The 26,986-nt window shown below is 39.2% G+C and overlaps 1 protein-coding gene across 1 annotated transcript; it reads right to left on the reverse strand.

Annotated features, from left to right (window-relative positions):
- Positions 1-1,125: 1,125 nt before the first annotated feature.
- On the reverse strand, positions 1,126-26,956 carry LOC108705828 (probable E3 SUMO-protein ligase RNF212). The gene is made up of 12 exons (XM_041579371.1): positions 26,663-26,956; positions 21,562-21,623; positions 17,806-17,880; positions 16,383-16,439; positions 13,684-13,733; positions 12,266-12,313; positions 10,421-10,485; positions 8,541-8,592; positions 6,803-6,833; positions 5,344-5,407; positions 3,494-3,545; positions 1,126-1,772 (listed from the first exon to the last, which is right to left on the reverse strand). Exons 1-12 carry the CDS (start codon positions 26,778-26,780, stop codon positions 1,553-1,555), a joined length of 894 nt encoding a protein of 297 aa, XP_041435305.1. The 5' UTR covers positions 26,781-26,956; the 3' UTR covers positions 1,126-1,552.
- Positions 26,957-26,986: the final 30 nt, after the last annotated feature.

Genomic DNA, 26,986 nt, shown 5'->3' on the forward strand with positions numbered 1-26,986 from the left:
CGAAGTCGAAGGATTTTGCGCAAATACTTTGATCGAACGATCGAAGGAATAATCGTTCGATCGAACGATTAAATCCTTCGAATTGAATGATTCGAAGGATTTTAATCCAACGATATAAGGATTATCCTTCGACCAAAAAAACTTAGCCAATTTAGCCAAGGCTAACATTGGCCTCGATAGGTTTTTGGTGGCGAACTAGGGGGTTGAAGTTTTTTCTTAAAGAGACAGTACTTTGACTATCGAATGGTCGAATAGTCGAACGATTTTTAGTTCGAATCGTTCGATTCGAAGTCGTAGTCGAAGGTCGAAGTAGCCCATTCGATGGTCGAAGTAGCCAAAAAAACACTTCGAAATTCGAAGTTTTTTTTCTTCTATTCCTTCACTCGAACATAATGAATGGGCCCCTAGAAATCAAGGAAAAATGTCCCCTGGCCCCTCTTAATGTGTTGAATGAAATACAAAAGTGTCAGCAGCTCTGACACTTTTCAGGTGATTACAGCCTTCAAACATCCACATTTTACAAAAGAGTACGTCCGGGGCAATTGGTAACCCTCCAAAAAACTGTGGTGGGCAAAACACCTTTGTGCCATAGGCCTAAAATATTGTATTAGAACATTAGAAAAGAAACACACAACAAATTTCAGCAGATCGATAAACTTGACATTTTCCTGTAGGTTAGGAATGAGAACTTCTGAAAAATAAATTGCCTTAGACTTACTATCTGAAAAAATAAGCAACAAGTTTAAATCCATAGAAAGGGGCGCCCTGTTCTAACGGGAGAACAATTAAGTGTTCTTCTCTTGAGTGAGTTGGATAATGGCACCATATCCCCAGGGCTTCTGTACATACGATATTTACTTATGTTCCAATATCAACACAACTGCACCTCTTTTATCAATAAACAAACATGAAACACGGTTATCTGAACCGACAACAAACATTAAGGTGGCCAAACACTAAGGGTAATATCACACGGTGAGATTCGGGGAGATATAGTCGCCCGACGACTAATCGCCTCTTCTTTGGGGCGACTAATTTCCCCAAACTGCTTCCCCCTGTCTTCCGTCTGCTAGAATGCAAAAAAACGCCTGCGGCATGGCACTCGCGGTGCTTCATTTTCTGAAGTTTCCTCGTCGTGATTAGTCGCCGGGCGACTAAATCTCCCCAAATCTCCAGGTGTGACCTTACCCTTAAAAATCAGCTCGTTTACTGAGGCCACCAAATAAGCAGATCTTGACCCTCATATGCCTGCTAAAGGTGGCGATATCTGGCGAACCTAGGGCCAAACAATCAGATTACAATGATGGGAATACCAGCCGATGGGAGAGGACCACATAAACTACCCAAAGATGCCCTTGATCAGGCAGGAAATCCAACCTGCCTGATCCAGATCTGGCCAATTTCTTGCCAGATATCAATCACAGAGGCTTATCAGAGGGCCCCATACACTGGCAGATAGGTTGCCGAATCAGTCTACAGGACACAAGTTTGCAGCTTAAATCTACCTGTGTATGGCCACCTTTAGTAAGAAATATAATGTGTTAACTCATTTTTAAGGAGTTTTTTTGCTCAGATTCTGCCTGTGTAGGATATTAGGGAGGCTAATTGGTTGCCTTGTACTGCACGACTGAGAAGAGTGGGGAGACTGTTGATAGGCTTGATGTGTTCTTAGACCCAACAGATCCCAAGCACTTGTTTGGTTTGCTTGCAATGAAGATTGTGAAAGCTGGTGAAAAGCATTAGACTGATTGAAGGCTCCAAGTGGATTTGACCTGTATTGAAATAAATAAACACACAGTAATTAAACAAAACATATTTGGGTGGAGTTCCCCTTTAGGTTTATATGAAGAAACCCACATACATTATGTACACAACTCTATAGGCTGGTACTGTATGAATGAGGCAAAATAACAAGTTACAGGGCCATGGCAAAATAGACATTCTTCTTGTACTGCATGTGCCACCCCAATCACAGAGGAAAGTGCAAACTTTTAATTTACAGAGCTGACAGTCATATATTTATTAGCCAGCACTGTAGATTTTATGATCAGTAGTAGGTATGTATGTATAACTTTATTTGTAAAGCGCTGTTAAGGAGCCGTACAGTGAATACAAGTACAATATATAAAAAAGTATAAACAGGGAAGACACATCACATAATAAATATTCATAGAAATCATATGAGGACTAAGAGCTTAAATGTTATGTGGTAAATTAAAAAGTGGAATGGAAGTCCCTGCCCCGTAGAGCTTACAGTCTAAGTGGATGGGAGGCTAACATACGCACAAATTGAAGATGAAAAAGAGCACAAGGTAAGCCATAGTCCAATAGGAAAAATGAAAATGCTGACTCAAATGTTCCAAATATTAAAGTTTGTGCAGCTGTAGTAGTTCCAGGAGTCTGTGTAACTCTAAAAATAGTCAAATAGGTAAAGGACTAGGCTAATGTTCTAGTGATCCAAAAGGTAGACTCTTCTGAGCAGATTTATCAAGGGTCGAATTTTGAGTTTATGGGAGTTTCTAAAAACTCCAATAAACTCAGAATTCAATTTTTTTTTAAATTCAAATCAAATTTGGACTATTCATCTTATGTCCCATGAGGCCCCCTTATAGTTACTGACTAACTCAGAGTTAGAGAGCTGAAAAGCAGGAAATAGTGTTCTGTTATGTTAGACATCCGATGAGGAAATAGTTTACTTAAATGACAATAACTTTAACTCTGTCTTAAAGGAGAAGGAAATTCCCTGGGCGCAAAAACCCTCCCCCCTCCCCTGTGTTTCCCCCCCTCCCTCCTCCCCCCTGGCCTACCTGTCCCGCCGGGCAAATGCCCCTAACTTATTACTCACCTCTCTGCGCAGGTCCTGTCCACAGAGTTCACAGGCGCCATCTTCTCCCAAATTATCTTCTTCCTGCTTCGACCGGCGTTTTTGGTGCATGCGCAGTAGGAGCATTTCACTGGTACGGGATCTACTGCGCATGCTCCAAAAGTCACAAAGTGAAATCAGAAAACTTTGTGACTTTTGGCGCATGCGCAGTAGATCCGTACCGGCGAAATGCTCCTACTGCGCATGCACCAAAAACGCCGGTCGAAGCAGGAAGAAGATCGCTTGGGAGAAGATGGCGCCTGTGCGCCGGTGAGTAACAAGTTAGGGGCGGGACAGGTAGACCAGGGGGGAGGAGGGAGGGGGGGCAACACAGGGGAGGGATTTTTGCGCCCAGGGGGTTTCCTTCTCCTTTAAGGTGGCCATACACTGGCAGATTTTAGCTGTTGGTTCTACTCCTTCAGTCGGAGTCAGCAGCTTATCTGCCCATGAATAGGGCACTCTGATGGGCCTACCCGACCAATATCTAGTCCAAAGGTCAGGTTAAAAAATCTTGTCAGCTATTTTTGGCTACTTTTGTTTTCTGATGAAAAATCACATAGATTGAAAAAACTTTAGATAAAGATAAACTCGTCACCCTGTATGGTCAAACAAACTGAACCAGTTTCTTACCTTACAGATAAGGGGGTGTTGCTATGGCTTGAGCTCCTGTAGGACACATGACCTGTTGAATAAAAATAATTATTTTATCTTGTTTTTAAAGAAATGAAAAATTTTGGGCCCTTGTCAACTCACAACCGCTGCCCATAATGCCTACATCCCTATGGGCACTCCTGTTTATGTGATGTAATGTATTCCATACACTAACTCACTATGTTGCCACTCCATTATCAGCAAATACACTACATTTTTTTCTTTATTTGTTGCAGGCAGAGCACCTGCCAGGAGTAACTTTTGTTTCTTTTTGTTTTTGCACCTTGATTTATTTAGAGACTGTATATACTTAACATGGGATATCACCCACAAATACAATGGCAGCGGGGCTTTTTCTACTGGAACTACAAAAAAATCATCTGTACTATAATAACAATGAGGGGAGGTACTGTTAATCTGGTAAATGGGTGCAGTGTGTGTTATACAAGATTAACAACCTACCGAAAGAAACGTAATGGAAATGTAGGGACTAACTATGGTACAGTGTTCCAACAATATTTTTCATTAAACAGCCTGTACAGTATATCATCTGTGTCTACATTATCTGTTTTGAGTTAGAGAGATGTCTGGGTTTGATGTGTCCAGAAAAAAGTATCTTCCAAATGTTGATGGTGTTTAGACTTCCAAGTAACTGTGGCTGAGTGACACTGATCAGGTTTTTTGAAAGCTCCTTACTCAGCAGTGAGTGGCATTGTAAGAATACTTTTTGCATTCTCTCATTCTTCCGAATATTTCTTTGGCAAAAGCCTAATATGGTCTCCTCTTAGTACACAGTGGATTACACCCTCAAAGGTGAGCACTCAATGGATGTTGGAGGATGGTGTCCGCTAACCAGTGTGGTGCAAAATCTCTCTTATGGGTGCTGGTGGATCTTTTTGCCATTTCTCCCCATACAGGCGTATCTAGAGTGCGCCGGGGCCCCTGCAAAAAAATCTTCAGAGGGGCCCAGCTCACTTAGATCCCCATCCTCCTGCCCACTTTTCATCTCCACCCACTCCTGTCCTGACTCTGCCCACTCCCTGCCTGGACTCTGCCCACTCACTGCCCGGACTCCGCCCCTGTGTCTCTGCTTTCCCACTCCCTACCTGGACTCCGCCCACTCCCCGTCTGAACTCCGCCCACTCCCCGTCTGAACTCCGCCTGTGTCTTTGCTTCCCCGCCGCATGTAAGAGAGCAGTTGGGGAAGCCGAGTTTCTTGTTAACTATAGAGGTAGCAGGCCCCACAGTCCAGGACCCCTTTTCCCACGGGCTGCCCTGCGGGGTCTGCTTCCTCTATAATTACTCCACTGTCCACACCAGTGTCGGATTTGGATGTCAGGGGCCCACCAGAAATTCTTAGACTGTGGGCTCACTTTCCAAACTATTATTCCCCACTCAACCTCTTTATTCAACTAGTCTTTTATATCTACTTACTGTATTCTTCCATTAAGTATTTAAAAAAAAGTATTTATTTTCCTATAAAGAAATAGGGAATGACCATGAAATAGGCTACATGGTTAGAAGGAAGAGGGCCCACTGACACCTGGGCCCACCAGAAGATTTCCTGGTATTCTGGTGGGCCAATCTGACACTGCCCACACATATTTAAATATTGGAAAAAAATAAAACATGTCAAGGCCACTACTGGCGAGCACCATTAGACTTTAGTCTACACACTTTGAACAATACTAGCACTGTACTTTGTACTGTAAGTTCTTGTATATATTTGCATCCCTCTAAAAGTCAACCTTCTCTAAACTGTAGTAAGAATAGCTTATGGTTTTAACAAAAAAATAAAACTTTTATATATAAATAAAAAGCCTACTTACCCATACGTCCATCTTGAGGAGGACTGATCACTGATAATCTACCTGGTGCAGTGATTGTCTCACACTACAAAATGCCAATATTCAGATGTTACTATAAATACTTTCCATAAAAGGCATGCACTAACTAGATCATTTTTGGATTTCAACGAACACGAAATATCCAAAAACAGGCACATTCAATTATAAGCAATAGGAGTAAAAATGTTTCCCCTTTCAGCTACCTATCAGTTGTGTTTGGATTCAAGTGGACACTCCATGGGTCATTTACTAAGTGCACCCTTTAATGCTCTTCTGCTCCGGGTCTGGCTGCCCTCTGCACTGGATAAAAAGCCTGAGTAATGAACAAGTTAGGGGATGGGCAGGGCCCTTGAGCTTATGGCTGCCCATACATTTCCCTTCAAATATGTAAACGACCTCTAAAGAATTCATTATAATACAAATCAAGCAAAAAGTGCTGGAATTTGGCATGATTCTATATTTATGTATTCAGCTCTGTAGATTGGCTAATTGTAGCCATGGTTAAAATCTGTAAGGGGGAGCATAGTATTTTCTTCCTCATTTGATGTACTCACAAATAGAATGGGAGGTTAATTATGAAACAACATCTAATATTCGATCGAATTTCAAAAGGACTTGAACTTTGGATCGAGTTTTGCTCAATCTTCAAATGGTTCAAAGGACCTCAACCATTGACTTGTAAATGAACGTGGCAGAACTGTATCCAAGGAGGAGGTTTGATAAAACTCAAATTCTAATTCAAGTTTTGACCCAAAAAAAGTTAGAAAACTTGAAGTCACCATTCAAACCTTAATAAATCTGCCCCTTAATCAAATGCCTGTTTGTTTGGATCTGTGATCCTATACCATTAATGCTGGGTTGGCTGAAGTGCTATACTGTATTATAGTATTATATATCAAAACAATTCCGTAATATTATATGCACAAAAGAAGGGGTGGACAGACTGAAAATACAAAAACAAGCAGCACAGCTAACCATGCAAAGACAGTAGTTATAGATAAATACAAATAGAAATACAAATAGAGGACTAGAGATATTAGGGCTCATGTAAATCAGCAAGTGCAGCAAACAAAATGCAATATCAAGCAAAACTGCCATGTTTTTTCCTCACAATGCAGTAGTTTTCCCAGAATTCCAGTGTGATTGTGGTTGCGATGCGTTTGTGCCCATTGTACTATGCCTACTGCACCTGCGCCCAATTTACCAAAATGACTGCAACTTCCACACATTTTGCAGCAAATCATACGCAACTATATTAAAGTCTGGCTTTCCAGTGTTTGGAGTGAGAGTAATATCTGTGCCTGTTGCTGAGTGCAACTATATGGAAGTGCCAGGAACATATTTTGTTGCAATTACTGTAATTTTAACTGAGGGTACCATCATTGCACTTGCGGACATACTTGAACCCTGTTGTTTTATCGTAGCGAAACATACAACTTACATTCTTTTTGACAGAATAATGTTCGACCTCCCTGTTGAAAAATACAAGTTGTAAAAGAATGATTCCAAACTCCACTGATAAAGCCACTCACAGTATACACTCAAGTGTAGGCATTTGTGAACTTAAAAAAATAGGCTATATCACTTTAAAAATGACTGCAAGTAAAAAAGATATCTTCTATCTAATTCAATATGCCATGTGGTTCATTACAGGGAGCAACTGTTCTTTTTTTTAAAGTAGAAACAAATGGTAAAATCATTGGGGGGGGTGACACTCTCCGCTGAATCTCATCACTAGCCGCCTACCTTGGGCCATTGAAGAAATGTGCAAAAAGTACTGTGCCTTTACATTACCCCCCACTACTGCTGACATTTGGATTCTATTTAGCACTTTTTTGCATTTGTTATCTCTACCCTCTGCTGACACCAACCTGATATAATTTTAAGTGGACCACTATCATCTCTATATTACCAGGTATCCCCTGTATCAACCTAGGTGGGAGAATGCTCAGAGATATATATGCACCAGCTCAAATTGGTACAAGGGATACCTGGGACATGGGAACCTGGAACAACAGGTAAGTGACTTTCTCTGTGCAAATGTGTTTTTCAAGGAGGGGAGCACTTGTCCAAGTTGCCTAATAAACAAAACTGTAATGCTATACATTAATTACACATTTTATATTGGTGTTGGTGGGGGCAGCCATTCAAGCACAGGAGACACAGTAGATAACAGATAAGTACTACTATAGTTTATATAAACAAGCTGCTGTGTAGCCATGGGGGCAGCCATTCAAGCACAGGAGACACAGTAGATAACAGATAAGTACTACTATAGTTTATATAAACAAGCAGCTGTGTAGCCATGGGGGCAGCCATTCAAGCACAGGATACACAGTAGATAACAGATAAGTACTACTATAGTTTATATAAAGAAGCTGCTGTGTAGCCATGGGGGCAGCCATTCAAGCACAGGATACACAGTAGATAACAGATAAGTACTACTATAGTTTATATAAACAAGCAGCTGTGTAGCCATGGGGGCAGCCATTCAAGCACATGATACACAGTAGATAACAGATAAGTACTACTATAGTTTATATAAACAAGCTGCTGTGTAGCCATGGGGGCAGCCATTCAAGCACAGGATACACAGTAGATAACAGATAAGTACTACTATAGTTTATATAAACAAGCAGCTGTGTAGCCATGGGGGCAGCCATTCAAGCACATGATACACAGTAGATAACAGATAAGTACTACTATAGTTTATGTAAACAAGCTGCTGTGTAGCCATGGGGGCAGCCATTCAAGCACAGGATACACAGTAGATAACAGATAAGTACTACTATAGTTTATATAAACAAGCTGCTGTGTAGCCATGGGGGCAGACATTCAAGCACAGGATACACAGTAGATAACAGATAAGTACTACTATAGTTTATATAAACAAGCTGCTGTGTAGCCATGGGGGCAGCCATTCAGGCACAGGATGCACAGTAGATAACAGATAAGTACTACTATAGTTTATATAAATAAGCTGATGTGTAGCCATGGGGGAGCCATTCAAGCACAGGATACACAGTAGATAACAGATAAGTACTACTATAGTTTATATAAATAAGCTGATGTGTAGCCATAATCTTGTTTCCCTGTTTCTTTGTAAAGCTACGGTCTCCATATTCAGGCTCTAAAAACAGTCCTTGACAATTGGTGTAACATTGTGCAAATATACATACATTTTCTCATCTGGCAGTTGAGAGAAATATCCAGTTTGCTTATCAGGATGTGCTGCAGTGGGTAATAAAAGAGCAAAGACTCAAACAATATTATTATCATGTACAATACACCATTATCCAGAAAACTGAATTACGGAAATGCTGTCTCCCATAGACTCCATTTTATCCAAATTATCCAAATTTTTAAAATGTTGCCGATTCATATGTGATATGGGATACATTATCTGTTATCCAGAAAGTTTTGAATTATGGGAATCCCATCTTCATAAATCACATTTTGAAAAATGATTTCCTTTTTCTCTGTAATAATAAAACAGTAACTTGTACTTGATCCCAACTGAGATATAATTAATCCTTATTGGAAGCAAAACCAGCCTATTGGGTTTATTTAGTGTTTACATGATTTTCTAGTAGACTTAAGGATTAAGATCCACATTACAGAAAGATCCATTGTCCAGAAAATCCCTGAGCCTTCTGGATAACAGGTCCCATACCTGTACAAGTAACATACAGATTTATATAGAAAACCTATCAATAACCAGACACAAGAGGTAAAAAGTGCCCTGCCCAAAAATAGCAATATTGGTATGGGATCCATTTTACTGAAACTTGTTATCCAGAAAGCTACAAATTACATTAAGGCCATCTCCCATAGATCCATTTTAAGCAAATAATTCTAATTTTTCTCTGTAATAATAAAACAGTATCCTGTACTTGATCCCAACTAAGATATAATTAACCTGTATTGTAGGAAAAGCACTTCTATTGTTTTCTAATATTTAAAGTATTTTTTAGTAGACATAAATTATGGCGATCCAAATTATGGAAAAACCCCATAATCCAAAAAAACCCAGGTCCTGGATAACCTTGATAACAGGTTCCATACTACATTGCCATTATTTAGGTATCACATGGGAATCATGTGCTCAAGAATAGGTTGATTCCAGTCCTGTCAATGCTGCACATTACCTGCAGATGGAGGCAGAAACAACAAAACCGTTGTTGTAGCATTTTGTATTCTCTTTAAAGGAGAACTAAACCCTAAAAATGAATATGGCTAAAAATGCCATATTTTATGTAGTGGATTTATTGCACCAGCCTAAAATTCTAGCTTGTCAATAGCAGCAATGATCCAGGACTTCAAACTTGTCACAGGGGGTCACCATCTTGGAAAGTGTCTGTGACACTCACATGCTCAGTGGGCTCTGATTGGCTGTTGAGAAGCTAAGTTTAGGGCTCGTCACTAATTATCCAGCAGAAAATGAGCGTCCCTGGCTGTAATATAAGCTGATGCTACAGGTTTGCTGATTATTAAATTCTGATGCTAATTGCACTGGTTTTTGTGCTGCCATGTAGTAATTATGTGTATTAATTACTAATCAGCCTTATATTGTGACATTTCTATTCTATGTGTACTGTATATTGTGAGTGGCTCCCTAAGCTCAGTAAGTGACAGCAGCACAGAGCATGTGCAGTGAATCAGCAGAAAAGAAGATGGGGAGCTACTGGGGCATCTTTGGAGACACAGATCTTTACTGCTAAAGTGCTGTGGTTGCCTTGGGCTGGTACAGAAGCACAAAACATCATGTACAACATTTCTACCTACTTCTTTAGTTAGGCTTCAGTTCTACTTTAAATATAAGAATGTGGTTGTGTATCAGTCAATCGATATTTATTCAGTTGTTAGTTTTTGAAAGTTGTCTTTTTTTTTGCTTTTCTATACTTTCTTCCACAGTTCTGGTGTACACATAATGAGTGAAAAGAGAAAAATGACTGATGCTAATTTTAAGTGAGCTGATGCATTCCACATACAGTACATTTATCTAACTCCTCAATTGTATAAGATATTTCCTCACACAATATACAGTACTTACTGGTACCTGAATATCTTGAAGTGTTTGGAACAGAGAATCGATTATGAGACTGTGAGGGCCTCAAACTGTAACTAGAAGGCAAACAGATAAGAAAAGTGCCTGTAATTAGTAAGACCCAACTCTCTAGGAGACGTTTACAGCCAGTGGTGTAACTAGAGTGTGCCAGGCCCCCTTGCAAAATTCAATTCCCATCCTCCCATTCACTTCCCGCCCTGCCTCTGCCCACTTCCTGCCCCACCTCTGCCCCACCCACATCCCACCCCCAACTACGCCCATGTCCCTCCCCAATTTGTATCCCCCTTCCTCGCCGGTAACAGAGCTGCTGGGGAGAAGGGGGTTTTCTTATTAGCTATAGAGGTAGAAGACCCCACAGTCCGGGCCCTCTTTGGACCGCTGGGTCTTCTTCTTTTCCTCTATAGTTAGCCCACTGTGTACAGCAGTCCTCTATCATACCTCCCAACATATAGGAAACAGAAAGAGGGACAAAAAGATTTGGTGCGCGTAGCGCGCGGGGAAAAATGTGTCCACGCACATTTTTGTGGCCACATCCCCTAATTACCATGTTCATTTTACATAATTTGACAGGTTATGAAAGTTTGAACACATTTCTGTGGTTTAAATATGATACATAACCCCTTATATGTTATTAGAGTTTTGCAAGTTTCGTTCTTATCTTATCAAACTCTTACAAAAGAATGTTAAGTATCTATTCTGGGCTGTTTGCCAAGACCCAATTAAGTTAGAAACTTTGTATCAGTTTCTGGCTTTTCAGTGCAGCAGATCAAAGAGAAACTCGGAACAAATCCGTGACAGCGGGCTGTCCCGCTCAAAACGGGAAAGTTGGGAGGTAAGCTCTATACCTGTATCTACAATAAAAATCTCTAGAAAAGGATTCTAAAAACGAAAACCTTCTGACCACCTTGACAACCCCCGCCCTGAGGACCACCCTCCTCCCAAATCTCACCAATGGGGACTTAGCAAACATAAGATATTTCTTCTGTTTTTTTCTCCTGTAAAGAAAATGCAGAATTACAGGGGGCTGACAGGTTCTATTTCGCATCACTCAGGTGCACTCCATTGCAATCTATGCTCTCAGGAGCATGTGCATTTGAAGCAGAACTAGACCTGACTTTACCTGTCATGATTTTTGGGTCGATCCATGATTCGATCGAGTGTTAAACGTTTCATTTGTTTCATAAATAACCTCCCATTCTGGTTGTGAGTATATTCGAATTTATTAGAGTAAAAAAAAATTATAAATCCAACCTTTGATACATAACCCCTTATATGTCACTGGTTCTGTTACACGTATGTTATACATTTGTGAGACAGAATGTGTTAAAATTTACAAAATTGAATTTGTAATATAATGATATCCTTTTGTGCACAAACTCGATTTTGATCAGTAAATGTCTTTTGTATATTTTACCATTGTATATGGTCACATTGACATGTGTACCTTGAAAGACATTCATTCTGTGTACTGGGGATATTTCTGTAGACAAAATGTATATGCAGGGGCGTAACTATAGAGGAAGCAGACCCTGCGGCTGCAGGGGGGCCCAGGAGGTATAGGGGCCCCAGGATGTTTTAGTTCATATACAATTTCAAAAAATATTGATAAAATAGAACAACCTCTGGATATGTTGGGGGCCCTAAAATTAATTTGCTGTGGGGCCCAGTAACATCTAGTTATGCCACTGTGTATATGTGTAGACAAAATGTATTTTTGTAGACAAAATTTACTGGGCACAAATGGAACCCTATTGGATACCTTGTGGATTTTCTGCAGTTACAATCATTTATTATGTAAAAAATAAGAGCAGAACACAAAATGATTCCTTTATTTACCTTGCATCTTGAAACTGGAACTCTTGTGAATCTCTGTATAGTTTGGTGCTGAAATAAAGGAAATGGTTAATTCATGAGCTGCAAACAAATTTCCAGACAACTTTGAAGACATAACCTCTATAGGTCTCCTTGACATGTTCTGGGATGAGAACACATAGATCTAATACCAAAGTGAAGAAAGGCTTCCAGTCGTCTGCTATTTCCTGCTTTTAGAATAAATATTAAATTGACCGTTGACTGCCATGCTGACCGATCTGGATATAGTGAAGTAATCAAATGAATGTCATGTCTGCTATTTACTTTCTCATGATCACCATCATCCATGTCAGGGAGAGAGGAAATCACTATGGACACTTGTTCTGGTAGGCAATGTTCAGGAACACTAATGAATACCCACCTCTTTGTACACCTGTCATCTTCATCATCATTTATATATACGGCGCCATCAAGTGATCAGCCAAGTGAGTTGAATATTTTGTGGCTTAAAGGGGACCAGTCACCCAAAAAAATTATTCAAAATCCTATTTTATCACATTAGTCAAGCAAAATGAACTTTAATTACTCTTGTTAATTATTTGAATCTTGTTTCCTTCAGTCTGGGAACTCATCATTACAGCAAGCAGGCAGCAGCCATTTTGTGGACACTGTTATTAAGACAAGTCTTGTATCATCTCAGAATCTTGTTTGTGCACCAGAATGGGGGACCTGATGTCCATCCCCATGTCCTGGCTACACAATTAAATGGTGAAGAGAACGGGGGAATGTGGGGAGAGCAGTGACATGTAGGAAGTGCTGAATGGAAAGTGAAAGTAATTGCCTAAGGCATAGAGGAGGGGCAGACAATATTTGATTGACAGCTGAGATGTTTAAATGAGTTTACAACAGCTATGAATGCTTTAATAAAAAATAGAAATTGGATTTCATGTTTAATTTGCACAGGGCCTTCCTCAGCTTTTGTACCGGTATTGGTTGTGATGTATGTAACTCCATATGTTCTATGTATGTGATTAATGTGATTTAGTTGTATAAACACATTTACTTTACAGCGCTGCGAAATATGCTGGCGCTATATAAATAAAAGTTAATAATAATAATAATAATCATAAATTTCAGGTTCACACAATATAACAGTTCAACCATATGCAATGCATGTAGATTCCTGCTTAGATACGGAGTGGCACGGTCTCTACTACTACTACTACTACTACTATTTTGTTACACTCTAACAGGGGAGGCTTAGCTGAAGCACAGTAAATGCCACAATTAAAACTATATAAATATATGATATCTAAACCTAAATAAACTCTCATAAATGTATAAAACAATAAATGGTTTTAAAATAAAATGGGATATTATGTTTCCTTTAAAAGTCACACATATTTAAACTTTTGGGTTTGTGTAATCTGTAATAAACATACCTTTGTAGTTGCTGGCTTAGCTTCTTTATCGTTTCCTCTAGTTTTGTGATCTATAAGAACAATGATTTTACAATTGATAATTATGGCAGTAAGCTTATAAAATTCCTATTTTGCCTCCCTGAAAATGGGAGTTTAATTTGCTAGTCAGCAGTGGCGTAACTAAATACTGTATTACTGGGCCCCACAGCAAATTATTTTTCAGGCCCCCAAAATGTTTAGAGGTTGACTTGTTTCTCCAATATTTATTGAAATTGTATATGAATTAGGGCCTCGTGGGGCCCCTATACCTCCTGGGCCCCCCTGCAGCCGCAGGGTTACGCCCCTGCTAGTCGGGTGAAAGTGGTTTGACTGACTGTATAACTACATTTTCCTAGAATATTTTTCTATCACAGTTGGGGTTTTCCAGATAAAGGGTCTTCTATTATTTAAATCTGCATATCTTAAGTGTACTAGAAAATTAGTATATCTTAGTTGGGATCAAATACAATGTGCTTTTTATTATTACAGAGAAAAAAAAAAAGCATTTTTAACTATTTGATTAAAATGGAGTCAGTGGGAAATGGCCTTGCTGTAATTCGAAAAATAACAGGTTTCCAAATAACAGGTCCTTTATGATCTAATTTTTTTACATATTGATTTTGAAGTGCCTGGTTGGTCGGGTGACTGACCCTAAAAAACATTTAAATGCCGGATGATCAACTAAATTCCATTTTTTAATTCCACTATTTCTATTGAAAGGTTTTCTTCTTTTGTGTCTTTTTAAATGTATCTTGTTTTACATACTGACATTTTAAGCTGAGCTTGCTCTAAAGGCTTGCATTTCTTATATATGATAGTACAGGCATGGGATCCAGCTCTGTTATCAGGAAACCCATTATCCAGAAAGTTCATAAATATGGGAAGGCCTTCTGTCAATGGGGCAGATTTACTAAAGGGCGAAGTGACTAACGTTAGCGAAAATACGCCAGTGTGACGTCATTTTGTTACTTTCGTTACGGTCGCTGGCTTAACCTCGCTAGCGATGGAGATAGACTCTAGTGGTAATTCGCTCCCTTACGCCTGGCGAAGTTGCGCTCTGGCAAATGGACGTAACTACACAAATTCACTAAGATGTGGATTTTAATGAACGTTACATCTTGCGCCAGACTTGCCTTCGCCACCTCAGACCAGAGTAGATAGGAGTTCCTCAAAAAATAGTTGAAAAGTCCCAAAAAACGCTGGCGACATTTTTTAGGGTGATAGGCTGCAAGAGATCGTAAATTTTTTCTGGGGTACCCGGCTTCCCCCCTACATTTCCTTACAAATGGCACATGAACTATACACTGGGCTCATGTGTAGGGCAATATAACACCTCTATTTTCTTTTATTAAGGTTTCCCAGGCTTGTGTAGTGTAATGTATTTGCTGCAACATATACGTCCATTCAACTTTAACTTCCCGACGTATGCAAATTAGGCAACCTTAGTGCAACTTCGCTTCGCTTGCTGCAGTAACGCTAGCGCAACTTCGACAGCGCTCGGTGCCTTGGACGCAACTTCGGATTTTAGTGAATTAGCCTTGTCCTGGCGAATCTACGTCTGGCGATTTGTTACGCTGTGAGCGAAGCTGTTGCTGGTGAATTTTCGGAGGTTAGTGAATTTGCCCCTAGACTCTATTTTAAAGGGGTTGTTCACCTTTGACTCAACTTTTAGTATGTTGTGAAGAATGATATTCCGAGAAAATTTACAATTGGTTTTTATTTTTTATAAATTGTTATTTAGCATAAGAGACTGGAATATGAATAGGAGAGGCCTGGATAGAAAGATGAGTAATTAAAAAAAAAAGCAGTTCCAATACATTTGTAGCCTTACAGAGCATTTTTTTTTTTTAAGATGGGGTTCGAAAAGTTGAAAAAGAGTCAAAAGCAAATAATTCAAAAACTACAAAAAATAAATAATGAAGACAAACTGAAAAGTTGGCCATTCTATAACTCTCTATAATTCTCTGTACAGTGAGGGGCCGATTCAGTAACTTCGAGTGAAGGATTTGAAGGTAAAAAACTTTGAATTTCGAAGTTTTTTTTGGGCTACTTCGACCATCGAATGGGCTACTTCGACCTTCGACTACGACTTCGAATCGAAGGATTCGTAGTAAAAATCGTTCGACTATTGGACCATTCGATAGTCGAAGTACTGTCTCTTTAAAAAAAACTTCGACCCCCTAGTTCGCCATCTAAAAGCTAACGAAGTCAATGTTAGCCCCCATAGGCTTGGCTAACTTTTTTTGATCGAAGGATATTCCTTCGATCGTTGGATTAAAATCCTTCGAATCATTAGATTCAAAGGATTTTATCGTTCGATCGAAGGAGTTATCCTTCGATCGTTCGATCGAACTATCTGCGCTAAATCCTTCGACTTCAATATTCGAAGTCGAAGGATTTTAATTCCTAGTCGAATATCAAGGGTTAATTAACCCTCAATATTTGACCCTTAGTGAATCGGCCCCTAAGATGTAATCTTTAATGGAGGAAAACAATCCTGTTGGGTTTCTTTAATGTTTAAATGATTTTTATTAGGCTTAAGGTATGAAAAAAACCCCAGGTCTCGAGCATTCTGGATAACATGTTCCTTGCCTGTATGGTACATTACAGAGATAAAGTGGTCAAGCTGGTAAAGAAGTGGTAAAGAGGTAAAGAAATGCTTTAAAAATATATATTTTTACCTTTCCGTTGTAGTATGTTCTTAACCGCTTTCTATGACTTTCCTGAAATTCACAAACCTGAAAGTAAAAAGTTGCATTAGATTTTGATTTGATGAGACTAATGACTAATTCATAAGTTTTTGTTTCACTGCTCTTGCATATTAAATTTACTGCAATAGAGCCTAAAAAGCATTTCCGGGAATGTCAAACAGAACCTTGTGATATTTTAAAACCGATGAGAGAGAGAAATTATTTTTATATGTATGGGGAACTGGTGCAAACAAAAACTTGTTGAGCTGGCACTCAGAATAAAGGCATTCTTCCACCAGGCAGATAAAATCACGATTATGTCCACATATACAGCCTACAATATACAGCAATATACAGCCACATATACAGCCTATCTACAATGTCCCCATAGGCTAACATTCAATTCGGTAGCTTTTATTTGGCGACGTATTGGATCGAAGAGACAGTACTTCGATTATCGAATGGCCGAATGATTTTTGATCGAATTTGACCAATTCAATGGTCGAAGTACCCAACAAAATTACTTCGAAATTAGAATATTTTTGGATTCAAACTATTCACTCGAGCTTAGTAAATCTACCCCTTAGTCATAGGCTCATTGCCTATGACAAGGGGGCCCATTTACTTAGCTCAAGTGAAGGAATAGAATAAAAAAACCTTCAAATTTCCAATGGTTTTTTTGGCTACTTCGACCATGGAATTGGCTACTTCGACTACGACTTCGAATCGAACGATTCGAACTAAAAATCGTTCGAATATTCGACCATTCTATAGTCGAAGTACTGTCTCTTTAAAAAAAAACTTCGACCCCCTACTTCGCCACCTAAAACCTACCGAGGTGCAATGTTAGCCTATGGGGAAGGTCCCCATAGGCTTTCTAACAATTTTTAGGTCGAAGAAAAATCGTTCGATCGATGGATTAAAATTAAAACGATTTTTCGTTCGACCGAACTATTTGCGGTAAATCCTTCACCTTCGATATTCGAAGTCGAAGGATTTACATTCGGCAGTCGAATATCGAGGGTTAATTAACCCTCGATATTCGACCATATATAAATCTGCCCCATAGTGTGTGTAACACAAAACACGTAAGGCTGTATATCCAAAAACATTGTATGATTCAGCTTTTCACTGGATTTTATTGAGTTTTTCCCCGTACTTTGTTTAATCGTGGATTCTAGTTTGGTCTGTCTTTTTTATTTTATATAATCAGATAAATTCGGATTTCGATAAATAACCCCTAATTTTTTTCTGTAATGATTGTGCGCTGCCAACGATTCTCCATAATTTTATCTGTTCACGCCAGACTTTATAGATTACTTTTTTTGGCCACCTAACTTTGCACAGCCTATCTTTTTGCCCAGTTTTATTTTTACACTTAACTGTTCCTTTAACTCGAGCCCTGATCAAGTACCTGTGTAAATTCAGTTGAAAATTTTTTGCATAGCGTATTTAGGTCCATAAAAAGCATCTTGACTTCTGGATTTGTCTGAAAAAAAGAAAAGAAACAAGTAATTAAAATGATTAAAACATTGTCCTTCATTTAGATTAGAGCAAAAAACATCAAAAAAACAATACAAACTCCGATTTTACATTTTGGGGCAGATTTAGCAAAGGTCGAAGTGAAGGTTCGAAGTTGAAAACTTCAAATTTCGAAGTAATTTTTGGGTACTTCGAACATCGAATATTCCAACTTTGATTCGAAGTTGAAAAAAACTTTGAAATTCGAATAACGAAATTTATCATGTACTGTCAATTTAAAACTTCGACTTCAAGAGCTGCCGAAGTGCAGTTTTAGCCTATGGGGGACCTCCTAGAACCTGTATGGAGGTAATTGGGCGAGTTTGGGAGATCGAAGGTCGAAGTTGAAAAAACGTTGAATCGAAGTAGATTGAAGGCGCTATTCCTTCGATCATACAATTCGAATTAGGCCGAATACGGACCACTTCAACCCCCAAAAAACTTTGACCTCAGTTCGGTTGGTCATTTTGAATTCGAGTTTCGAAGTTTTTTCAATTCGAAACTCGACCCTTGATAAATATGCCCCTTTATGTCCCGTTCCTAGAAGCTGCTACTGGTCTTAAATGAGAACTAAAGCTTAACTAAAGAAGTAGCTAGAAATGTTGTACATGATGTTTTATGCTTCTGTACCAGCCCAAGGCAACCACAGCCCTTTAGCAGTAAAGATCTGTGTCTCCAAAGATGCCCCAGTAGCTCCCCATCTTCTTTTCTGCTGATTCACTGCACAAGCTCTGTGCTGCTGTCACTTACTGAGCTTAGGGACCCACTCACAATATACAGTACACACAGAATAGAAATGTCACAATATAAGGCTGATTAGTAATTAATACAGATAATTACTACATGGCAGCACAGAAACCAGGGCAATTAGCATCAGAATGTAATAATCAGCAAACCTGTAGCATCAGCTTATATTACAGCCAGGAAAGATCATTTTCTGCTGGATAATTAGTGACGAGCCCTAAGCTTAGCTTCTCAACAGCCAATCAGAGCCCACTGAGCATGTGAGTGTCACAGACACTTTCCAAGATGGTGACCCCCTGTGACAAGTTTGAAGTCCTGGATCATTGCTGCTATTGACAAGCTCAAACTTTAGCCTCGTGCGATAAGTTCACTATATAAAATATGCCATTTTTACCCATATTAATTTTTAGGGTTTACTTCTCCTTTAAGGGTGGTAGAAAGCCCCACCTGGCTGGAGATACTGATTACAGACCGTGGTTTTCCAGACTAACACCCACATTCCCAGCATAATGACTGCACATTCGAAAGGGGGGATTAAAATTCAAAATGTGTGAATTATAAAACTTGACAATTCTAATTCAAATTTACTATTCGACCCCTTAATAAATCTGCTCTGAAATGTTTGGATTATCATATGAAATCCAGTGCATTCAATAATATTTTCAAATTGCAAATAGGACCTCTGCCTTTGACCTCGACAGGTTGAAGATGGAGTAATTTCGGATTGTGACTTTTTGCAGCCTCGGAATTTTTTTCTCCATTAAAAATTCTGATTTTATAGTAAAAAAACGATTTTTTTTAGTTGTTAGCATTTGGACTTTAATAACTAAAAAATATAAAAAACTCCTTAGTGTGTCCTGTCACTGGGTATCATCCAATAATTACATTACATTTGTCATGTTAGATGATGCTACTGTTACTGTTTTATTATTACAGAGAAAAAGGGAATCATTTTTAAAAATCTGGATTATTTGGATAAAATTGAGTCTATGGGAGACGGCAGATTATTGAATATCAAATATAAAAAAGAAATGTTGAACCTGGTCTGTTGAACAACCTTGTACCTTGGACCAAGGGGCCCATTTACTTAGTTCGAGTGAAAGAATAGAGGAAAAATAGTTAGAAATTTCAAATGGTCGAATACGGCTACTTCAACCATCGAATGGGCTACGACTACGACCTTCGACTTAAAACTAAACTAAAAATCGTTCGACTATTCAACCATTCGATAGTCGAAGTACTGTCTTTTTAAAAAATTCTTCGACCCCCTAGTTTGCCACCTAAAACCTACCAAGGCCAATGTTAGCCTATGGGGAAGGTCCCCATAGGCTTCCTAACAATTTTCTGAATATCCTTCGATCGATGGATTAAAATCCTTCAAATCGTTCGATCGTAGGAATAGCGGTAAATCCTTCGACTTCGATATTCGAAGTCGAAGGATTTTACTTCGACCCTAGGTAAATGTGCCCCTAAATGTCTGTGTTTCAAATGAGTGCTATTTGTTAGATTCGTAACCCTTTTTTAATTTGTCCAATTATATATTGCAAAACAATGAGGTGCCATTGCTCTTTATAATTTCGTCTTTTCTAGTCATGTTTGATTTATTTATGTAATTATCTTCAATAAAGAAGGATAAATAAATGGGTATATGGTTGGAATAAATTCAGGATTTCTTTTTTTGCAAGAATCAGCTAAATCTGTTGTATGCAGCCAAACAAATCCAGGACCCTAATGTCATGCAATTTTAAGGCACACGAGATTGGAAGGCCACACATTTTTGTTCATACTATGCAGTTTTTTATTCCTCATGCTCAAATTAGAGTTTGGGTTCAATGATTTTATCGTAGTCCAGGCTCTGGAATTTATCCAAATACAAAAATTATGGACTCAGTACATTCCTTTTTTTATCATATCCAGAAGATTATTATTATTCACTATATCATTCTCTGTAGTAATAAAACAGTAGCTTGTACTTGACCCCAACTAAGATATAATTAATCCTTATTGGATGCAAAACCAGCCTATTGGGTTTATTTAATATTTACTGATTTTCTAGTAGACTTAAGGTATGAAGATCCAAATGATGGAAAAATCAGTTATCTGGAAAACCCCAGGTCCAAAGCATTCTAGATAACAAGTCCCATACCTCTACAATAAATGGGTGTAAACATTAAGGGGCAGATTTATCAAGGGTCGAAATTCGATTTTTTTTTACAAAACTGTTTTGGAGATTTATCATACTCTAGCCCTTTAAGAACTCAAATTTACTATTCACCACCTAAAACCTGCTGAATTGCTATATAAGCCAATGGGAGACGTCGAGGGATCAATTTGGTGATGTTTGCAACCTTCCTGACAATCAAGTTTTATTCAGAGAAAAAACTCGAATTTAGTTTTTAAAACTTGAATCAAATTTGATTCAAATTCAATTCAAGTTTTCGGGTCGATCCTATTCACCTGAGTTTAGAAAATTCGATTTTTTTTTAATAAATGTCGATTGGTCTCATTTTCAAGTTCATGGTAGTTTATGGGAGTTTTAAATTCGACCCTGGAATAATGTGCCTCTAAATATACAGGAAAACAAACAAAAAACACCAATAACTAATATAAAAAGTTAGAATTAGAGAGGGGCGTGCTCAAAATCACTACTAGCCAATATTCAAAATATAATAATGTTAATGTTTTTCAAAAAAATTTAAAAAGTATATTCCTGATATGTCAGACCCCTCGCTTTTGTGTTTTACTCAACCCTCCAAAATATGATATAAAAATGCTGAAATGTCTGTTCTTGTGTAGGAGCAGATAAGATACAAACAGTTAAAATAAAACTATTTAGTTAAGTGAAATATTTGTACAAATGGGCAGTAAATCAAAGGCAATGTAAAATACTTGATAAAGCAAATACCTGATTTGAAAGAAATATCACACGGCAAGACGTTCTACACACTGTACATTCTTCTTTCTTACCTTTAATGAAAGGCACATTAGTTCACAAAGCAGCCTTTGATTTTTAGCAATAATGCACTGTAAGATGTAACCCAATTGTGTGTGAAATACTGTAAGTTTGTAATAATAACACATTTCCCTTTCTCTCACGTTATTTACATGCTCTGCTCATGTTTCTCTGGCTCACGCAGAACAATGCCCAGTGGTGTAAACGGGATGTTACTGGGCCCCACAGCAAATTAATTTTAGGGCCCCCCTACATATACACTCTAACGCCAGGCGAATTTTCGCTCTGGCGAATGGACGTAACTACGCAAATTCACTAAGATGCAGATTTTAGTGAACGTTACCTCTTGCGCCAGACTTGCCTTCACCACCTCAGACCAGGTGAAGTGCATTAAAGTTCCAAAAAACACTGCCGACTCTTTTTTTTAGGGTACCCGGCTTCCCCCCTACATTTCCTAACATATGGCACATAAACTATACACTGGGCTCATGTGTAGGGCAATATAACAACTTTATTTTATTTTATTAAGGTTCCCTGGGCTTGTGTAGTGTAGTGTATTTGCTGTAGGGATGCACTGAATCCACTATTTTGGATACGGCCAAACCCCCGTATCCTTGTGAAAGATTCGGCCGAATACCGAACTGAATCCGAATCCTAATTTGCATATGCAAATTAGGGATGGGAATGGGAAAACATTTTTTACTTCCTTGTTTTGTGACAAAAAGTCACAAAACTTCCCTCACCGCCCCTAATTTCCATATGCAAATTAGGATTCGGATTCGGTTCGGCCAGGCAGAAGGATTAGGCCGAATCCTGGCTGAATCCCGAACCGAATCCTGAATTCGGTGCATCCCTAATTTGCTGCAACATATACGTCCATTGAAATTTAACTTCCCACCGTATGCAAATTAGCCAATGCTAGCGCAACTTTGCTTTGCTTGCCGAATTAACGCTAGCGAATTGTCGCCATCATTCTGAGCCCTGGACGCAATTTTGCATTTTAGTGAATTAGCGTTGTCCTGGCGAATTTTCGCCTGTCGAAGTGTGGCAATGTGAGCGAAACCGTCGCTGGTGATTTTCCAGAGGTTAGTGAATTTTCCCCAATGTATGGTCTTCTAGCTCTGGAAAAATAACAGAATGATGAAATATACGATTGTATCACTGGAAAACACAAGGACCATTATTTAAATGTATTTATTAAAAGGTCACATTGAAAGCACCAATGCCTTGTTGTTGTAACTCTTAAAATAATTGTTCACTATTAAAATAAAAACTGGGTAAATAAATAGACTGTGTAGAATAAAAAAATTTATCAAATCTAGTTAGTTAGCCAAAAATGTAATGTATAAAGGCTGGAGTGACTGGATGTGTAACATAATAGCCAGGACACTACTTCCTGCTTTTCAGCTCTCTTGGTTTCCACTGACCAGGCAGTAACCAATCAGTGACTTAAGGGGGGGCACATGGGTCATAACTTTTTGCTTTTGAATCTGAGCTGAATGCTGAGGATCAATTGCAAAATCACTTAACAGTTATGTCCCATGTGGTCCCCCTTATAGTCTCTGACTAACTCAGAGTTAGAGAGCTGAAAAGCAGGAAGTAGTGTTCTGGCTATTATGTTACACATCCATTCACTCCAGCCTTTATACATTACATTACACTAACAACAGGGCAATATCAACCCTAGGCCCTATGGCTGAATGATCGGATTACAATGAATAGAATGGGCACAGACGGGTTATAGGACTGCAGCAACTAGCCAATGCGGTTCTCGATCACCAGAAAAATCAAACCTCTACAATCAATATCTTGGCCAGAGATTGAGTGGGGAGAATCCTTGGAAACCCCATACACTGGCAGATAACCTGCTGAATCGGTCTAAAGCAGGGCCGGAACTAGGGGTAAGTAAAAGGCAGAGGGTCAACTCTTCCTCCCTCCATTGCTCTCCCCTCTGTTGTTCTCCCCTTCATTACTGTCCCCTCCCTCCTCTCCCCTCTGTCGCTCACCCCTCCCTCCTCTCCCCTCCATCACTCAACCCTCCCTTCCCTCCATCGATCTCCCCTCCATCGATCACCCCACACTACCTTCTGTCACTCTTCCCTCTGTCGCTGTCCCTCCCCTCCTCTCCCCTCCATCGCTCACCACTCCCTCCCCTCCATCGCTGTCCCCTCCCCTCTGTCGCTGTCCCCACCCTCCCTTCCTCTCCTCCATCTCCTCCCTCCCCTCTCTTTCTCTGTGGCAACAGTCGGGTGTTGCCTATGGCGCCCGGCTGGCCTGGCCCAGCCCTGGTCTAATGGACCAATATTGGCAGCTTTAATCTACCTGTGTATGGCCACCTTTACATATCATAACTATATTAGAAACATTTTTCATTTTGCACAGTCTATTTACCCGGTTTTTATTTTTACACTGAACTGTTCCATCAGTATCAGAAATCAGTATATCTAGGAGCAAGTAGGGCTGCCATTTGCCTGGGATGAGAAGGGCCCAATGGGTCCATGCTGCTATGCAGTGGTACCTAGTTAGAGCGAAACTGTGGGAGAATAAAAAAAAACATTGTGAGTTCCCTACATCAGTCTTAGCTGTCTGCCTCTGAGTGCAAACCACATTGTGCAGCACCATAAAGATGAAGATGCATCTTACAAGCAAATTAATAATTGCAGTTGGTTAGTGGCTCTGGAATTCTGGGGAAAAGAAAAATGTAGGGCATTACAATAAATGTTTGCCACTTTACCCCAGCAATAAATAGGTGTCTGGTATCCTGACGAAAAGCAAGAAAATGCTAAAAACTCAGTATACAATTTTGTTGAGGGAATTTTCCATCTATTTTGCTCTATAATTTTTATATTATCAGGGGTGGTTCACCTTTGAGGTACCTTTTAGTATGTTATAGAATGTCCACTCCCCAGCAACTTTTTAGTTGGTCTTCATTATTATTATTTTTTATCGTATTTCCATTATTTTCCTTCTACTTCTGACTCTTTCCAACATTCAAATGAGGGTCACTGACCCCATCTAAAAACAAATACTCTAAGGATACACATTTATTGTTATGGCTACTTTTGTATTCCTTATTCTTTATTCAAGACCTCTCCTATTCATAATCCAGTCTCTTATTCAAATCAGTGCATGGTTGCTAGGGGAATTTGAACCCTTGCAATCAGATTGCTGAAAATTGCAGACTGGAGAGCTGCTGAATAAAAAGCTAAATAACTCAAAAACCAAAATTAATAAAAAAATGAAAACCAATTGCAAATTGACTAAGAATATCACTCTCTATGTCATACTAAAATGTAATTTAAAGGTGAACAACTCCTTTAAGGTTAAAGTTGTCTAATGACAATGACAGGATAAAAGGATTGCATCTGTCAGCAGAGGAGTAACTAGAGAGGAAGCAGACTGGTAACAATATTGGTAACAATATACTTGAAGAGGTTGGTCACCTTTGAGTTATCTTTTTAGTATGAAGTAGAGAGTGATATTCTGAGACAAAATGCAATTGGTTTTCATTTCTTATTATTTGTGGTTTTTGAATTATTTAGGATTTTATTCAGCAGCTCCCCAGTTTGCCATTTCAGCAATCTGGTTGCTAGGGTCCAAACTGCCCTAGCAACCCTGCATTGGTTTGAATAAGAGACTGGAATATGAATAGGAGAGGGTCTGAATAGAAAGATGAGTAATAAAAAGCAGCAATGATTTGTAGCCTTAAAGAGCATTTGTTTTTTAGATGGGGTCAGTGACCCCCCCATTTGAAAGATGAAAAGAGTCAGAAGAAGAAGCGAAATAATAAAAAAAAAAAATAATACAGACCAATGAAAAAGTTTCTTAGAATATGCAATTCTATAGCGTACTAAAAGTTAACTTAAAGGTGAACCACCCCTTTAAAGGAAAGTTAACAGTAGAAGAGATAGAAAACTAGTGGGTTTTTTTGGCTGGAAAAAGTGTAAATGAGGACTTATTTAACTATGATCCCTCGGCCTTGACAGCTCCGTATGAATAGCCTTTTAACTAACATTGTGTTTTATTTCATATTTCTGATATTATTATGAATAAACAGAGGCATGAGAAACAAACAGCACGAATATCAACCTGGCAGGCCGTTTTTTTTGGAACCACACCCCATTATACCTTGGCCTCACCTCTTCCACAGACTGGCCAACATTGTCTGTTATGTGAGCTAATCTTCAGGAGAGTTTGGGCTTCTTCAGTTTTTGGGCTTAACATTCACTTGTATGTGAATTATAGGAAGTGACATAACCTTGAAATGAGAAGAGATCACTGCATACCTCCCGAATTGTTTTGGCCACACCCATTTGTGTGGCCACACCCCCTAATTACCACGTTCATTTTACAAATTTTGGCAGGTTATGAAAGTTTGAACATATTTTCAGTTATTACAGTTTTGCTAATAAAGGTGAATTGCCCTTTAAGCCGTGAGTCTAACTTCTCCCAAGGGACCTGTTATCTTATATTGTTACAATTACTTATTTGCTTATCTCGAAAATGTTACAAAAGTATCTTATCTGCTACTGTGGCTGTTCTTGGCCAAAAGCCAATTAATTTAGTAACATTGTTTCTTTTTCTGGCTGTTCAGTGCAGAGAGAAACTGGACTTTCCAGTACCAACGAGGGACTGCGGGTTGAGCTGTCAAAAGAGGGACTGTCCCTCTAAAAACGGGACAGTTGGGAGGTATGATCACTGGAGTCTGAAGAAAGTTGCCAGCTAGTGCCCCTGGGCCCTGTGCCGAACTTGCCCTGTGATACCCATTCTGGTGTCTGTATAATATGACTGGTGGTCCCACATAACACAACTAGTTGTGAGGCTCGGGTTTTACCACAGATGTAAAGTGACTAAAGAAAAAGAGTTCCGTTTATTATGGTTCTGTGGAGCATCGGAGTCGTAGTGAAACTCATATTTGCAGACAATTCACTTTTGTTCTACCATGACTGCCTGTTTTATTTTTAGAGCCGCCATTTTGTATTAGACCCGACGCACACTCTCCCGCTGGTCCCACCCACTGACAGATTAAAACACATGGAAGCAGGATTTGTACCTTTCTGGAGACACTGCTCACAAAGAACATGTCCACAACTGGTCAATATAAAACGGGGACTTTCACCGACGTCGGCCTTCTGGAAGCAAACGTTGCACAGCACCGCCAGCCCCGACATCTTGTCACGTTCCCGCTTTTCTTCTCATTCGCTTCCAGTTAAGCACCTGTGACGCGGTAGCACCAGAGAGAGAAGTGCAGAAGTGGGTTACGGACTGGAGATGGCAGTGTTAGGCAATCAGGAAACAGCAAGGCCGATGTCATGTGACTGTGTGAGGGATGCTGGGAAAAAGGAAGTGAAGGCAAGGAGAGAGCAGGCACAGATCT

This window comes from Xenopus laevis, chromosome 1S, assembly GCF_017654675.1.
Source record: "Xenopus laevis strain J_2021 chromosome 1S, Xenopus_laevis_v10.1, whole genome shotgun sequence".
NCBI classification, from domain to species: domain Eukaryota; kingdom Metazoa; phylum Chordata; class Amphibia; order Anura; family Pipidae; genus Xenopus; species Xenopus laevis.